This window comes from Theobroma cacao, chromosome 7 (genome assembly GCF_053813885.1).
Source record: "Theobroma cacao isolate CCN51 chromosome 7, ASM5381388v1, whole genome shotgun sequence".
Lineage (NCBI taxonomy): Eukaryota > Viridiplantae > Streptophyta > Magnoliopsida > Malvales > Malvaceae > Theobroma > Theobroma cacao.
Genome location: NC_142645.1, coordinates 12,010,617 through 12,027,003, shown reverse-complemented (window position 1 = coordinate 12,027,003; position 16,387 = coordinate 12,010,617). Strand labels below are relative to the sequence as shown.

The following is a 16,387-nucleotide window of genomic DNA, read 5'->3' as shown; positions in this document are numbered from 1 at the left end:
TAAATACACATATTTATAATGAATTCATATTTTATTCCAAAAAAAAAATTATGCTTTTTGATATATTACAATAGTTCTCTTTTTCTATAATTGACGAACTTGAATATGATTGGAAAGACTTTGCTTGACTTAAATATTATTTTAACCAAATTCTAAATCATATCAAGGGTAACTAAACCACTTGTCAACTTTTGAGAGTCTTATTGGGACTTCCTTTAATATATAATTATAAATTAGAAAAGATGGTGGAAGGTCTATCCGCATTTCACTAGACATTCCTCTATAACTTTTCTTACAATCCACAACAATTAAAATCATAATCGTTGAATGAAGAATCCCCTTTTAGCCACTTTATTTATTCTTTTTCCTTTTTTTTTTTTAAGGAAAAGAGGGCGGAAGGTGCACTCTCATTTCTCTAGCTTTTCCAGTTTCATTTTTCAATTAAAGGCAAAATGTGATCCTTGCTCAAGACTTTTGAGGTCAACAAGTCTTCTATTCTGTTGCATAACAAGTCTCTGAGTAATTGATGTTCAACCGCATATTTGAAATTAAAATAGAATGCTACAGTTTCAACTAAAATTTCCTTCATTATCAATTAATTATAGCACTACCAATAACGGAGAAAAGAGAGAGTAGTGATTCTAAGAATATTAATGTTTGTTTCTTCTATTTTTTTTAATTTGATAATTTTAGGGGTTTGGGTGGAAAATGTAACTCCCTTGTTAGTTTTAATGATTTTCTATTTGAATAAATAATTTCAATGCCAAATGTGTTGTATTAGTCCCCTCCTCTGCATTATTTTCACTGCCCCACATATATAGAATAAAAGCAATACACGAGATTCATAAAGTAACAATGACAACATATATATGTCCATACAGCTTTTTATCTTTGGCAATGGATGGACCCCTCTGTTTATGTCTTGCTCAACAAACACTTTGGCATCCTTATAGCTTTGCAAGACTCGGGTTTGACTCGGCAGCTTATAAGTATACTGCATGTTTCTCTTCTCATAACCATAATCACAAACATGGGCTGCTTACTAATCTTCTATCAGCTTCTCTGTCTTCTGTTGTTTTGCTTGAGTTCTCAGCCTACTCTTTCATCCTCTTCATTTGCCCCTTCAACAACACCCCTATGCTCTCACAACGAGGCTTCCGCTTTGATGAAATTTAAAAGCTCCTTTTCCATCAAACAAACTGCTTCTGGGGAATGCAAAGATACTAGCACCCCATCTTATCCCAAGACTGATTCGTGGAAGGAAGGGACTGATTGCTGCTCATGGGATGGAGTCACTTGTGACAATATAACAGGCCATGTGATTGGCCTTGACTTGAGTTGCAGTTGGTTATATGGTGTCATTCCTTCCAACAGCAGTCTTTTCCATCTTCCACACCTGCAGAACCTTAACCTCGCATATAATGATTTTAACGGTTCCAAGATGTCATCTGAGTTTGCTCAGTTTACAAGTCTAATGCAACTCAACCTCACGGGGTCAGTCTTTGCAGGACAAATTCCACTGCAAATCTCCCACTTGTCAAAGTTGGTTTCACTTGATCTCTCTTGGAATTATCCTCAAGCACTAGACGAACGTACTTTGGCAGGGCTTGTTCAGAACCTAACAGAGGTGAGACAACTGTTTCTTGATAGAATCAACATGTCTTCTATTAATCCTAATGTCTTGATGGATATATCTTCTTCTTTAAGCTCTCTTAGTCTTGAAGATTGTGATTTGCAAGGAAAATTCCCAGAAAACATTTTTCTCCTGCCAAACCTCAAGTTGCTCAATTTAGGATACAACCAGGAACTCAAAATCTATCTTCCAAACTTCAACCAGAGCAACCATTTTGAGCTATTAGATCTAAGTCTTACAAATCTCTCTGGAGCATTGCCTAATTCCATTGGCAATTTAGTTTCATTGAAAGATTTGGATCTAAGTGACACATCCCTCTCTGGAGCATTGCCTAATTCCTTTGGCAATTTAGTTTCATTGAAAGATTTGGATCTAAGTGGCACGTCCCTCTCTGGAGCATTGCCTAATTCCATTGGCAACTTCGTTTCATTGGAATATTTGGATCTACGTTACATGTCGCTCTCTGGAGCATTGCCTAATTCCATTGGCAATTTAGTTTCATTGAAAGATTTGGATCTAAGTGAAACGTCCCTCTCTGGAGCATTGCCTAATTCCATTGGCAACTTAGTTTCATTGGAATATTTGGATCTAAGTTACATGTCGCTCTCTGGAGCATTGCCTAATTCCATTGGCAACTTAGTTTCATTGGAATATTTGGATCTACGTTACATGTCGCTCTCTGGAGCATTGCCTAATTCCATTGGCAATTTAGTTTCATTGAAACATTTGGATCTAAGTGACACGTCCCTCTCTGGAGCATTGCCTAATTCCATTGGCAACTTAGTTTCATTGGAATATTTGGATCTACATCAGACGTCCCTCTCTGGAGCATTGCCTAATTCCATTGGCAATTTAGTTTCATTAGAACATTTGGATCTAAGGTTTACAAATCTCTCTGGAGCATTGCCTAATCCCATCTGCAATCTACGATCTTTGAAGTATTTGTCTTTATCAGGGGCTCCTCTATGTCCAGGTTCACTTAACTTAATTCGTAACCTAGTTTCCTTGGAGGAATTGCATCTCGAAGCATGTAACATTTCAAGAATAATGCTGAGATCATTGGGGAATTATGTTGGAGGACAGATTCCATCCTTACTCACAAACCTATCTCAACTTAAATTGTTGGACATCTCTCACAATCAACTAGAAGGTTCCATTCCAAATGAGGTAACTGCTTTTCCTAATCTAATCCATCTAGACTTATCTTTTAATTTTCTCAACGGTACACTTCCTTCATGGTTGTATACCACTTCCTCATTAAAGTCCATAAATCTCCAACATAACCAGCTCAGTGGTTATATCAAGCAATTTCAACACATATCACTAGAAGAGATATTTTTACAGAATAATAAACTCCAAGGTTTGGATCCATCTTCAATGTCTCAACTTGTGAACCTTACTTCGCTTGATTTATCATCAAATAATCTTAGTCGAATTGAAGAATCTGACCTGTTTTCGAAAGTCCAAAATCTCCAATACCTTGATCTTTCAAATAACAATCTATACTTCAACTCTAATCATGCCAGTGCTGATTATACATTGCCTAATCTTCAATCTTTGTATATGTCATCTTGCAATGTCAATCAATTCCCCCAATTTTTAAGAGGCTCAAAAGCTTTGGAGTGGTTAGACCTTTCCAATAATAGAATTTACGGCAAGATTCCTAGATGGATGTGGGATGTTGGGAAAGACTCTTTGTTGTACTTAAATCTATCTCACAACTCTATGACAGAAGTAGGCCAACTTCCATGGAAGAATATCATAATCCTTGATCTAAGTTCGAATTTGATTCAAGGAGATCTTCCAATTCCACCTTTGACAACATCTGCTTTTTTGATCTCAAATAACAATTTAAATGGAGAGATGTCTGATCTCATATGCAATGTGAGTTATCTTGAAATTTTAGACATGTCTCACAACAATTTGAGTGGAATTATTCCACAATGTTTTGGAAAATTAAGCAAAAGCCTTTGGATTTTGAATTTAGGGATGAACAAACTTCATGGAACCATTCCTTCAACATTTGCAAAGGGATGTCAATTGGGGAATCTTAATTTGAATGCTAATCAATTGGAAGGGCCTTTAACACGATCCATCATTAATTGTAGAAGTTTACAAGTACTAGATTTGGGTAACAACAAGTTCAATGATACATTCCCTCATTGGTTGGGAGCTCTCAAAGAGCTAAAAGTTCTTGTATTGCAATCAAATCAAATGCACGGTTCCATAAATGGCAAAAGGCATACCCATTATTTTCCTAAGTTGCAAATTTTTGACCTCTCCAGCAACAATTTTACTGGAGTGTTGCCAACCAGGTACATAGAAAATTTCAATGCTATGAGGAATGTCAAAGAAAATAAAGATGACATGCTGTATATTGGGGGTTCTGGTAAGAGAATGGGTGGCTTCTATAGTTATTCTGTTCATTTGATTGAAAAAGGGCAAGAGGTTGAGTTAATGAAAATTTTTACAACATTAACGATCATTGATCTATCAAATAACAAGTTTCAAGGAGAGATTCCAAGAGTTATTGGGAAGCTTAGTTCGGTCATTGGGCTTAACCTTTCTCATAATTACCTTATTGGTCATATTCCACCATCATTTGGAAATTTGATCAATCTTGAATGGTTAGACCTATCTTCAAACAAGCTGGATGGAAAGATTCCAGAGCAATTGCTGAATTTGACAATGCTTTCTTCTCTAAACCTTTCCAAGAATGAACTTATTGGACGCATACCTGAAGGCAAACAATTCAATACGTTTGAGAACAGTTCCTATGAAGGGAATGACGGATTATGCGGTTTTCCACTCTCTAGAGATTGCAACAGTAATGAAGCACAACAGCCACCATCTTTTAACTTAGACAAAGAAGATGGCTCACAATCTGAAATTAGATTTGGGTGGAAAGTTGTGTTAATCGGATACATGTCTGGATTTATGCTGGGAGTGGCTATCGGATATGCTGTTTTCCACACCGGTAAACCCCAATGGATTGTGAGCTTGGTTGAAGCCAGACATAATCGAAAGCCAAAAAAGTCAAACAAGAATGCTCGCACTAGTCGGACAAGGAGATAGTAATCATCAATGACACTGCAGGTACGTTAATTCTTGTTCATCAACTGCTCTTTTTATCTAGCTATTGATAGCTTCTTTTGATTAAATCAAGCTCAGCTGTTTGACTTCACAGTTAAAGAATATGTTAATTTTGGTTAGGAACAATATATATGTTAATTTTGGCTTATATATATTATTTAAAGACAAATATATATCACAGCTTCAAAATTTTTACAAATTAATCTGATCTTTGCATGGTCACTAATTAAATACTTAGTTCATGTTAATTATTATAATATTTAGTCCTGTATCTTTTACTATATATGATTAGTATTAGTCTTTTCATAGCAATTATTTAGCACCATTTGCAGTGAATGGCCACTCCTTGATTTGCTTATCTTTTGCTAAATTTCTCTATTTTTAGGTAATCCCGTAAGATGTGCATTTCTCTTTTCTCTTTTCCTAATTGATTCATTCAAAAAGCATTTCTCTTTTTCTCTTATTCTCAAAGCTCTTTGATTACTTGTCATTTGAAATCACAGAGTTCCTTTCTTTTCTTTGGCCATGGGAGATATCAATTTGCCGCTGTGGACTGACCCACTTCTCCTCACTCACGTTTCTTGCCAACGACCCATCAGTACTTTCCCCTCTTCATTTATTTCACTAAACCCGTCTATGCTGGATTCAGATTCTTCCCCTCAACCAAATTCTGGTAATTTCTTTTCTTTTTGAAGAATTTTGTTTTTCTTCTAATTCGATATTAGCTGCATGTATCTCTCAATTAAAACAAAATTGGGTTGGAATTTTCCTTCCTTATATGTATCTCTCAATTGAATTTGGTTCGTTTTTGTTGATTTAGATATAGATGATCCCTGGCAAACTCAAAGCTCAAAAGAAATTAGTACGCCAATTAGAGAAATTGATGGTAAACACCCTTTGCTTATTGATGATTTGTTTGTGCTTTTGCATCCAAGTGTTGTAAGGATGTAAATGAATTTATGTTCGGTTTCAGGCCGGTCCATGTTGGGATTTTCTCTATCATCGTCAGACCTTGATATATGCACTGGATCACCTGATATTCCAGTAAAAAACTATGGAGATTCCCCTGAATTCTTGAAGAAAAATAGGTGTTCAATTCAGCTTTCTTTAGAGAATGGCATTGATGGATCTGACACTAAAGTGAAGCACAAAACTCGCACTGTAAAGTTCTCCACCATGTGCCAAACCTTCAACAAAGAAATGTCCCTGGACTCCTCCTTTGAGCTGCTTCCCTTACCAGAAACTGCAGACTATCTACACAAGGAGCATGAACACCTTCCTGTTATAAGCATCAATGCAGGGTGCATAAATGGAGCAGTGGAATTAGATGGTGTCTTTTTATGTGGGTGGTGATGTTATAAGGACTGATACTATGGTTGGAGATGGAGTGGGAAATTCATTGTACAACACAGCACGATTTGGCGACTTCTCATACAAGTTTTCATCATTGGAGCCTGGTTTTTACAACATTGATCTGCATTTTGCAGAAATCGTTTTCACTACCAGTCCACCTGGAAGTAGAGTATTCTATGTATTTATACAATCAGAGAAGGTGAGAAAACCAGATTTTATGCTTCTGATTTACATTACACTAAATGATTAGTATTGTTATTTGATCAAGTTTGATTGAATGTATTGTAGGTTGTGTCCAGCCTAGACATATATGGCCAGGTAGGTGCAAACAAGCCTCTGGTTATATCTAACATTAAAACTTTTGTTGATAGCGGTGGGGGCTTACTCATTAGATTTGAAGGATTAATGAGGAGTCCAATTGTATGTGGCATTACTGTAAGGAAAGATTCTCCTGCAAGTAAGTTTATAGGTTGGATACTTATCTCTGTTCTGTTTTCTCTGCTTATTGATATTGTCTAAAACTTAAAATGTAGGCATACTTATTTAAGGTTCTATGGGAAAAACCTCATGTTAAAAGCCAGAAGTGTTTGCGACATTCTTAATAGGAAATAGTTCCCTGCAAACCATTTATTTATTGTTTTTCAGAAAAAATAGTTGCCCTTTGAAGGGCTTAAGAGGGAGAACCAACTTAAGAGTAAAAAGTGTCAAGAAGCGTGCAAATCTTTACAGGAGCTCCAAAATGAGCTTATGCGCAAATCAATGCATGTTGGCTCATTACGTATGAACTTTTTTTTTTCTTTTTCCCTTTTGTTAACCTGTAACTGCCTAACACTTGTTTGCATATGGAATAAATGCTGTTATATCCATTTATAGCCTTTGCAATTTAGGGACAAGTGAAAGAAAAGAGCAGATGGTTCTCATCATTGAGGGACATGACCAGAAAATTGAAGGTATAAAATTGGAACTGAATGATGCATCTACAATTAATACAAAGCTAGAACTTTAATTTCAAAATTTTAAGAAGTTCCAATTTGCAGATAATGAAAATGGAACACATCAAGCTGTCAGAGGAGTTATCCATGTATGATAATTGCTTCAATGATATCAGTGAAATTGGCTCTTCAATTCTGTCCAGAAGTAAGTTAGCATTTAGCCTGCACAGTTAATCATATTTTATAGTTTTTAATCACCTCATGAATCCATTTTCTTTATTCTATTTTATAATCCTATTATCATATTTCCAAAAGTAAACCAGCAAGCAGATTTGCATGAAGATCTCAAGATTAAATTTCTCAAAGGGGCCAAAGAAAGGAAAGAACTCTACAACAAGGTTCTAGAGATATTCCGTATTAAAATCTGAAATAGGTTGAAAATTTTGAGACTTAAAATTTTCATTTCTTGCAGGAAACATAAGAGTCTTTTGCTGGTGTAGGCCCTTAAATTCTGAAGAAGTAGCAGCAGGAGCTTCAGAGGCTGTTGATTTTGAATATGCAAAAGATGCTGAACTCACTGTACTATCAAATGGTGCTCCTAGGAAAACCTTTAAGTTTGATGCTGTTTTGGGCCCTCAAGCAGACCAAGGTAATGCCATTTCTAGTAGCTGTTTTGGTCTCACTGCAAAATATTTCTAACGCTCCTTTCAGTGAATATTTTTAATAATTTACTTCTGTTGCTTGTTTTGTTTAGCTGATGTTTTCCAAGACAGGGCTCCATTTGCTACCTCATTTCTAGATGGCTACAATGTCTGCATTTTTGCTTATGGACAGACAGGGACAGGAAAAACTTTTACTATGGAGGGTACAAAAGAAGCCCGTGGAGTAAATTTTAGGACTCTTGAGGAATTGTTTTGCATAATTAATGAGCCGCAGAAGTTATATCGATATGAGATATCAGTCAGTGTCCTAGAAGTATACAATGAACAGATAAGAGATTTACTGGTTTCAGGTTCTCAGCAAGGCTCGGTGCCAAAAGGGTGGGGTAATTTTGTTTTGGCCTTTTTTCTTTGACATTTTTTTCTTTTCCAGAATGGTTATGCCAACTTTTGTTAGATGAGTTTCATTCGTCATTTTGTTGCTAATTCATCCTGATAAGAGATTAACTGTGTCCAAATAGTATCAATCCATTTTAGTTATCCTCATGCTAAAGTGTTTTGAGTGCAGAATTTTCTTTTTGGATTTATTTCAGGTGTTAGAGGAAGAATTTTCGATGAACACTCAATCATAAACTAATAAAATTATGTGCTTGTCCCTAGCTAAATTCAGTGGCTTTGCAACTTTTGCTGACTGAGACTTCAGCATTGATAAATGATTGTCCCAACATTTTTCCTTTTACTCTCTGATGACTATGATATAATGACTGCTACCAAGGACAGCTGTTCTTATAAATTTTCAAATAGCTAAATCTTTCACATTGATGTGGCTACTTGTAGGCTTGAAATAAGGCAAGTGGGTGAAGGAATGCATCATGTCCCAGGGCTCGCTGAAGCACATGTAAACAACATGAATGAGGTCTCGGAAGTCCTACAGACTGGCAGCAATGCAAGGGCTGTTGGCTCAACCAATGCCAATGAGCATAGCAGTAGATCCCACTGGTCTGTCTGTCACAGTTGATTTTAAATTCAGTACTCATCACTCAAAATGTGTTTAAACACTGCTAAATGCCAGCTTATGGATCACTCTTGATGCAGCATACATTGTGTGATGGTTAAGGGAGAGAATTTGTTGAATGGGGAATGCACAAAGAGCAAGCTATGGTTGGTGGACCTACCTGGAAGTGAACGAGTAGCAAAAACAGAAGTGCATGGGGAAAGACTCAAGGAAACTCAAAATATTAACAGATCCTTGTCTGCACTCGGTGATGTCATATCTGCTCTTGCAACTAAAAGCCCTCATATTCCTTTCAGGTTATAAAAATACAGAGAAGTAATCAGTAGTTTAAGGATGTAGAAATTAGTAGTGTTTCATATGTTTTCAACTCAACTGTACTTTAATCATGCAGGAATTCAAAGCTCACACACCTGCTTCAAGACTCTTTAGGTACATTTTTATCTTTATACCCCCTTATAGGGAAATTACTGACATTAAAAGATATAAAAACAAGTCAGTTTAAAATTTCCTTTATTTTATTGTTTACTTTTGTGGTCAAACTTCTGTTATTTCTTTCATAGGATTTCTACAGAGATAGAAGTAAAAAAGCCTGATAATTAGGTTTATGTTTGTTAGGAGGAGATTCAAAGACACTCATGTTTGTAGAAATCAGTCCTCAGGAGAATGACCTTGGTGAGACCCTATGCTCTCTGAATTTTGCAAGTGGAGTGACAGGGATAGAGTTGGGTCCGGTAAAGAAGCAAATGGACTGCTCAAAACTTCTGAGATGCAAACAGATGGTACAACCAGCAACTTATTGGCAACATTTCTTAAGCCTAATTTATCAATTTGATGTCACCAATGACAATTCTCTTCTGGTCCTAAAAGGTGGAGAAATCAAAGTCCTAGTTGAATCAGACTCCAACTTTTACTTCTTTGTTTAACGCCTTTAATTAACCTTGTAAAACACTATAAAAAGGTAATACAAAGGCAGGGAAAGTGTGATTGAGAAAGGGTTTAGCCCTTATCACAGTTCAGCACCACCTGGATATAATTAAAACGACTTTATCATTGTTAAGACCATGCAAAACTATTTAGAGATTTGGAAGGAACATATATTTAGACGTTAACCTCTGCCTTGGTCTCCCTTTCACCCTTGACTTTAAATTCATTGTTCCTTATAAGTTTTATTAAGTTAAGCAAATAGTAAATAATAAAAGTATCAACCGAACGAAATCCAAATAAATTCTAAATTCAAGCTCGGTCTTTCCATCCAAGTAAGGGCTTTCAGTCTCAAATTTTAAAAGGTTCCATAATTTTATAATAATTATAATATAATTAATTATATTAAAAATATATAAAAATTAAGATAATTAATAAAACATTTATCAATTCTCTCATAGCTAAAAAATACTTATTTTCTCTCACTTCCACATTCTTATTAATTTCTCATTAAAAATATGTAAAAGTAAAAAATAATTAATAAAATGACACATTCTTTCACTCCTCTAATTATATGCTTAATAAATCTCAATTTTTTATCACTTCTCAATTCGTAAATGTTATTAATTCTCAACTATTTCTCCTATTTAAAAGTTTTTTTTTTTTTGAAAAATATAAAGAAGATGGATTTACATCCGCTATGATTTCTTCTAAAGAAATTATATTTAAAATGAACATAGAACCTAAATTTCGTAATACACGTATCATTTGTAAAAAAAAGCAATTTGATGACAATGTTGATAATGAAATAGCAAGATGTCTTAAAGAATCATTTAGAATTGATTACTTCTTATATATATTAGATCAAGTAATTTTTTCACTTTAAAGTAAATTTGATCAATTTAAGCTATATGAAGGTATTTTGGATTTTCTATTTAATGGTAAAAGGTTGAAGTCATTAGACGATAATAGTTTGAAAGAATATTGTCTTAATCTTGAATTAATCTTAAAGGTTCTTTAAAATATAACAATTATTCTGATACTGATAGTTTAAATTTATTTTTAGAAATTTTAAAAGAAATTATACTAATGGAACAATCCAATCGACATACATATAAGAAGACTTAATTTTTTTCCAAATGCATATATTACTTTTAGGATAATGTTAACAATTCCAGTAACTGTTGCTCCAAGAGAAATTTTTTTTAAATTAAAATTAATAAAAGTTTATTTAAGATCACCAATGTATTAAATGGATTGACTATATTATCAATTGAAAAAGATTTGTTAGAAGAACTTGATTATAAAAATATAATTAGAAATTTTGTATCTAGAAAAACCAGAAGAATAAAATTTTTTTCTTAATTTCAATAAAAAAGCCTTCATTTAAATATTTCACTTTACACCTTAAGGTTATTGAGCCACCTTGCTTAAATGCAAAAGTATATTATGATGTGAAAAGCTATGAAAATCAGAATTTCTAATTAAAACAAAGCTAAATTGGCAGCAACCTAAATGTTTGGTACTCAACTTTTCCACATTGTTAAATATGTCACATAATTGAAGTATATTATTAAGTATATCACATAACTTTTCCACGTTAATAAAGTACTCAACTTTTTCACGTAATTAATTTAGTATAGATTTCTCAATCAACAAAATGACTTTAATGGCATTTGATATATATTTAACATTCATCATTTAATACACGTCACATTTTTTGTATATATATAAACTTTCATGGCAAGTAAGGTTCAGAGGCTAACTGTTTGATATATATTCAACATTCACCATTAAATACACATCACATTTTTGACATATACATAGACTTTATCAGCAGTTCAGAGACTAACTGTTTGATATATATTCAACATTCACCATTAAATACACGTCAAATTTTTAGCATATACATATACTTTATTGGTGTGTAAGGTCTAGAGGCTAACTACTTGATATATATTCAACATTCACCCTTCAATACACATCACATTTTCGGCATATACATAGACTTTATTGTCATGTAAGGTCCAGAGGCTAAGTGTTTGATATATATTCAACATTCACCGTTCAATACACGTCATATTTTCGACATATACATAGACTTTATTGTCATGTAAGGTCCAGAAACTAACTGTGTGATATATATTCAACATTCACCATTTTAATACACGTCACATTTTCGGCATATACATATACTTTCTTGGCATGTAAGGTCCAAAGTCTAACTATTTGATATATATTCAACATTCACTATTAAATACAAGTCACGTTTTCTGCATATACATAGACTTTATTGGCATGTAATGTCCAGAGCCTAACCGTTTGATATATATTCAACATTCACCATTAAATACACGTCTCATTTTCGGCATATACATAGACTTTATTGGCATGTAAAGTCCTAAGGCTAACTATTTTATATTTATTCAACATTCACCATTAAATACACATCACATATTCGGCATGGACATAGACTTTATTGGCATATATAGCACCTAGATATTCCCAAACTCTGGATTAAGTGCATAGGTGGGGTTATTTTGTTGTTATTTTCATTTTATTGTAATTACAAAATCTAAAGTTAATTTACTTTGATAATGAGCAATAAAATTGCATAATTTTCAGAAAAAAAATATTAATCTAAGATCTATTATAACTGGAATTTAAAATTAAAAAATGTACTTGATATTTAATATATGATTTGATAGCAGAAACAATATTAATCAGATTAATTATTGAGATTCAATCTACTAGGATCTCTCTCTTCCTTGATAAATTAAAATGGGTGAAAAACCTTAACTCTATACAAGTATAGATTGATTGTCTAGATTTGTGAATCATACAAAAAAAAATTGCAAAGAACAAAAGACTTTTGATATTCTTAGGAATTTTCGGTGAACGTGTTATAACTCTTTTTTTTTTTTTCATGTATAAAATCATAAATATTAAAATTAATTTCATAGTTAATGACAAATTTATAATTTTAAAATTTGAGATATAAAATTTAAAGAGATCAATACATACATGGACTATTGTTCTATGCACAAGTGATGGGCTTTGTAAACATTACAAGTTGAAGAACAAGGTTTGAATCCTTATTCTCGCAATTGTAATTCTTTATTTTGTACCAAAAATAAATTGTTTCAAATGTTTTCCTTTTTTGTTTTTCCCTCTGCTTATTATCTTTCCCTCCCTTTCTAACAAAAAATAAAGTCTTTTTGCTTTTGTTGGATGTTCAAGGGAAATTTTATTGGTCTCTAACCATATATCACTAACAGACATAATTATTGATCAACTTGTGGCTCAGAAAATCTTGGCATTCATAATGGAAATTCTTAACATTAATTTAAGTCCCAAAAGCAAGCTAAATTTGTTGCTGTAAGGTATAAGGCAGAGGTAAGTGGTTCAAGTGCTGCGTTATAGGATGCCTGATGAACACTCAAGTGCTGCGTTAAAGTTTGCAAAGAAAAAGGAAAAATTTAAAGTCCTCAATTGCTGATAAACACTCAAGGAATGCTCTGCTCATTCAACCCCAAGATTGTAGGAAAGATGGCGGAAGTTCTACTCTCATTTCTCTAACTTTTCCTCTTTCTTCCTTCAATTCAGATTTCTGAAAGCAACAAAATGTGATCCTTGCTCAAGACTTTTGAGTCCAACAAGTGTCTTATTCTATACCGTAACAAGTCTTTGAGTAATTGAATCTTCAACGCCCACTACAACATTTTTTATCTTTTAGTGCAAAATTTTAACTGCAATTATTTTAATACAACTAATTCCTCACATAACATTTATATATTTTCATTTGGCTGCACTATTTAATATGTAATCACTTGAACTAAATTAAAATATATTTGTCTTAAAAGCAAATTAAAACAGATTTGTGAGAAAAAAAAAAAAAACAAGAAGAAGCCCACGAAATAAAGAAAGACCATTTTGTCAAGATAACCTAAGCCCTTTGTCAAAAATTAAAATAGATTTATTAAAAGTGCCTGAAAAATAGTTTACAGTTCTGCTCTCTCTTTTTCACTCTTGTAACTCTTTGCTCTTACTTCAACTTTTTTCTCCTACTTAACTTCTCACCAATTTTTTTTCGACTTTTTTACTCAAATTTTTTCTTAGACAAGTAAATCTCTTTTTATTTTTTTTTTGTTTTTTCTCAATTCTTCGATTCTCTTCTTCTCTCTTTGTTCATTTTTTGAGACAAGTAAGTTTTTACGAATTTGAATTTTGAGAGTTTTAAACAAATATTCAATAGAGTTTTTATTGTGTAAGCTTCAGCGGTTCATATAATCCTGATTTAGGTATTTGCTCTTTGTCCTCTCAATTTCTTTTTATTTTGAGCATGATTTATTTAGTTCAAGTTTAGATTAGGGCTTCTTATAATACTAATTAGGGATTTTATAAAGTTGTGGTTTATATTTTTCTCTTCAATTGTTTAACTTTCGTTTTTGTTCTCTTAAATGCATTCTTAGTAGTTCACTGTTAGGTTTAAAGAGAAAAACAAGCAGAAACTTTGAACTTTTTTGGCTTATATCTTTTTACTAGTTAATGCTTATGGACTTTGAGTTTTTCCGTGCTTGAAAAATCTTTATAAATTAATAACGAAAAGTGATCATAAATCTATGGCTGTCATTTGCTTGAAATTTTGTCTCAGCGTGTTTTGTAGACTGCTCATTTTAGTATGGCTGTCATAAATCTTAGACCATTGGAAAGATTAAAGAAAAAGCTATACTTTTATGTTTACCACTTTACCCAATTCAGCTTGTAAGGTAGTCAAAAATTTTGTTGAAGTTGACGCACTGTAGCAGTCTTAGAGCAATTATGATTTTTGTTAATTAATTAGGCAAGGCTGTGACTTACATAATTTGATGAGGAAATCTCAGCTGAAATTGACTTCTTTCTTTACCCAACTTGGCGTAACTTCAAAGCCCATAAAAACAATTTTTCGAAGGACTTAAAGCAGAACGAACGAAACACCAGATTGACATCTGAGAGTCAAGCTACTAAGTGATTGAATCTAAGAAGAATTTGCAAGATTCAAGGAGATTTGGAGATCAAGAACACAATTTTTGAGTTTTTCTATATTTTCTTTTATTCTCTTGTTTTCTTGATTTTGTTTTTAATGTTTAGATTTTATTTGATGATAATATGTGACTTGATGGGGAACTAAACATTTTATCTATGATTATGATTAAACTCGATATATAATCTGAATTATTTATTTCTCTTTTATGTGTGTTTGAAAGATTTTGTTTATTTTATTCTGTTCTTAATGCTTCTAATTTCCTGATCACCAATTAGATTAAATTGTAAACCTAAGTTAAACTTTGACGAAAGAGATTTAGATAGACCTTGAATAGAATAGCGTATGATCGAATGCACTTAGTTGATTAGATGATTTGATTTGCATATAGGGTAGACATACACCTATAAGCCATACGTAGCCAAAATTAGAGCACAAACTTAATGAATCTTTCTTCAATATAATTTCCATAGAGATATAATAAATTAATTGGGAAAGGTATTTTTATGAGAAACTCGACAGAGACTTATAAATAATTTAGGACTCTAGGTTAGTAACTTAATCCATTAAACTAAGTTAAGAAAGAGAGGCAATAATCAGATAAAGTAATGAGTGATATCATAATCTTAGGTCTATTAATCACTAAAAGTAAAATTTGTTGATATATTAGTTTTAGTTTTTAGTGTATTAATTTAAATTTTCCTTTTTAATTTTAATTGTTTAGATAAAATTAAGGTGTATTAATTTTAGTAGTTAACAATAAGGATTAATTCAATTCTCTATGAGATCGACACTCTACTCATCTCTATATTATCTTTGCGATACGTACATTTGCATGAATAGAAAATTGAACAACAAGTTTTTTGGCGCCGTTGCCGGGGAATTGATTTTTAATTCTTATTGTTAATATTAACACTAAGCATTCTTAATTTTAATTTAGACTTTTCTTTTCTTTAATTTTTCATGTACTTTTGGTTGTTGCATGCGAAGAGTCTGAAATTTGAAAATTATTCCTTTTGATAAAGAACTCAAAAAAACTTTTCAAATACTTCAGAGGAAAAATAAAAAAGTTTCTACTCCAAGTAAAACCATGGCTGAGCAACAAAAGGAAGAGACCAAGCCTTTGAGGGATTATGCAGTCCCACAACTACAATCTCCACACTAATATCTGAAGACCTCCTATTCAAGCCAACAATTTTGAAATGAAACCATCAATCATTTAGATGATTCAGACTGCTATTCAGTTTGGGGGTTTGCCTAATGATGATCCGAATGCTCATATTGTAAATTTCTTGAAAATCTACGATTCATTCAAGACCAATGGTGTTACTGATGACGCCATAAGATTAAGACTTTTCCCTTTTTCATTGAGAGATAAAGCAAAGAGTTGGTTAATTTTGCTTCTACTGGTTTCATTAATACTTGGGATGATTTGGCTAAAAATTCTTACCAAAATTCTTCCCACTTGTAAAGTCAGCAAAGATGCAAAATGATATTACTTCTTTCATGCAACTTGATTCTGAATCATAATATGAGGTTTGGGAGAGGAATAAAGAGTTGATGAGAAGATGTCCTCACCATGGATTACCTAAGTGGTTGAAAGTTCAAACTTTTTATAATGGTTTGTTGGGACCTTTTAGAACTACCATTGATGTTGCTGCTGGAGGTGCACTTATGAGTAGATCCATTGATGAGGCTTATGATTTGCTTGAAGATATAGCTTCTAATAATTATTAATGGCCATCTAAAAGATTGGGT

The 16,387-nt window shown here is 32.9% G+C and overlaps 1 protein-coding gene, 1 non-coding gene and 1 pseudogene across 3 annotated transcripts; 2 read left to right on the top strand and 1 right to left on the bottom strand.

Annotated features, from left to right (window-relative positions):
• Positions 1 to 805: 805 nt before the first annotated feature.
• On the top strand, positions 806 to 4,708 carry LOC148761681 (receptor-like protein 6). Its single transcript, XM_088808237.1, has one exon. The coding sequence runs from the start codon at positions 902 to 904 to the stop codon at positions 4,706 to 4,708; it is 3,807 nt and encodes a 1,268-aa protein (XP_088664363.1). The 5' UTR covers positions 806 to 901.
• A 543-nt stretch (positions 4,709 to 5,251) lies between these two features.
• On the top strand, positions 5,252 to 9,695 carry LOC148761680 (kinesin-like protein KIN-14Q; annotated as a pseudogene). Its single transcript, XR_016027485.1, has 14 exons — positions 5,252 to 5,399; positions 5,547 to 5,612; positions 5,700 to 6,278; positions 6,368 to 6,540; positions 6,628 to 6,857; positions 6,953 to 7,029; positions 7,117 to 7,216; positions 7,327 to 7,425; positions 7,484 to 7,660; positions 7,766 to 8,051; positions 8,508 to 8,669; positions 8,766 to 8,981; positions 9,077 to 9,114; positions 9,301 to 9,695. The product of XR_016027485.1 is annotated as a kinesin-like protein KIN-14Q (transcript).
• Positions 9,696 to 16,109: 6,414 nt separating this feature from the next.
• LOC148761679 (small nucleolar RNA R71) lies at positions 16,110 to 16,215 on the bottom strand. The gene has a single exon (XR_016027661.1). It is a non-coding gene; the product is annotated as a small nucleolar RNA R71 (small nucleolar RNA).
• Between the last annotated feature and the right edge of the window lie 172 nt (positions 16,216 to 16,387).

Excerpts from the sequence above, each read along its gene's own strand:
- LOC148761681 (XM_088808237.1), top strand. The coding sequence starts at position 902 with ATGGACCCCTCTGTTTATGTCTTGCTCAACAAACACTTTGGCATCCTT.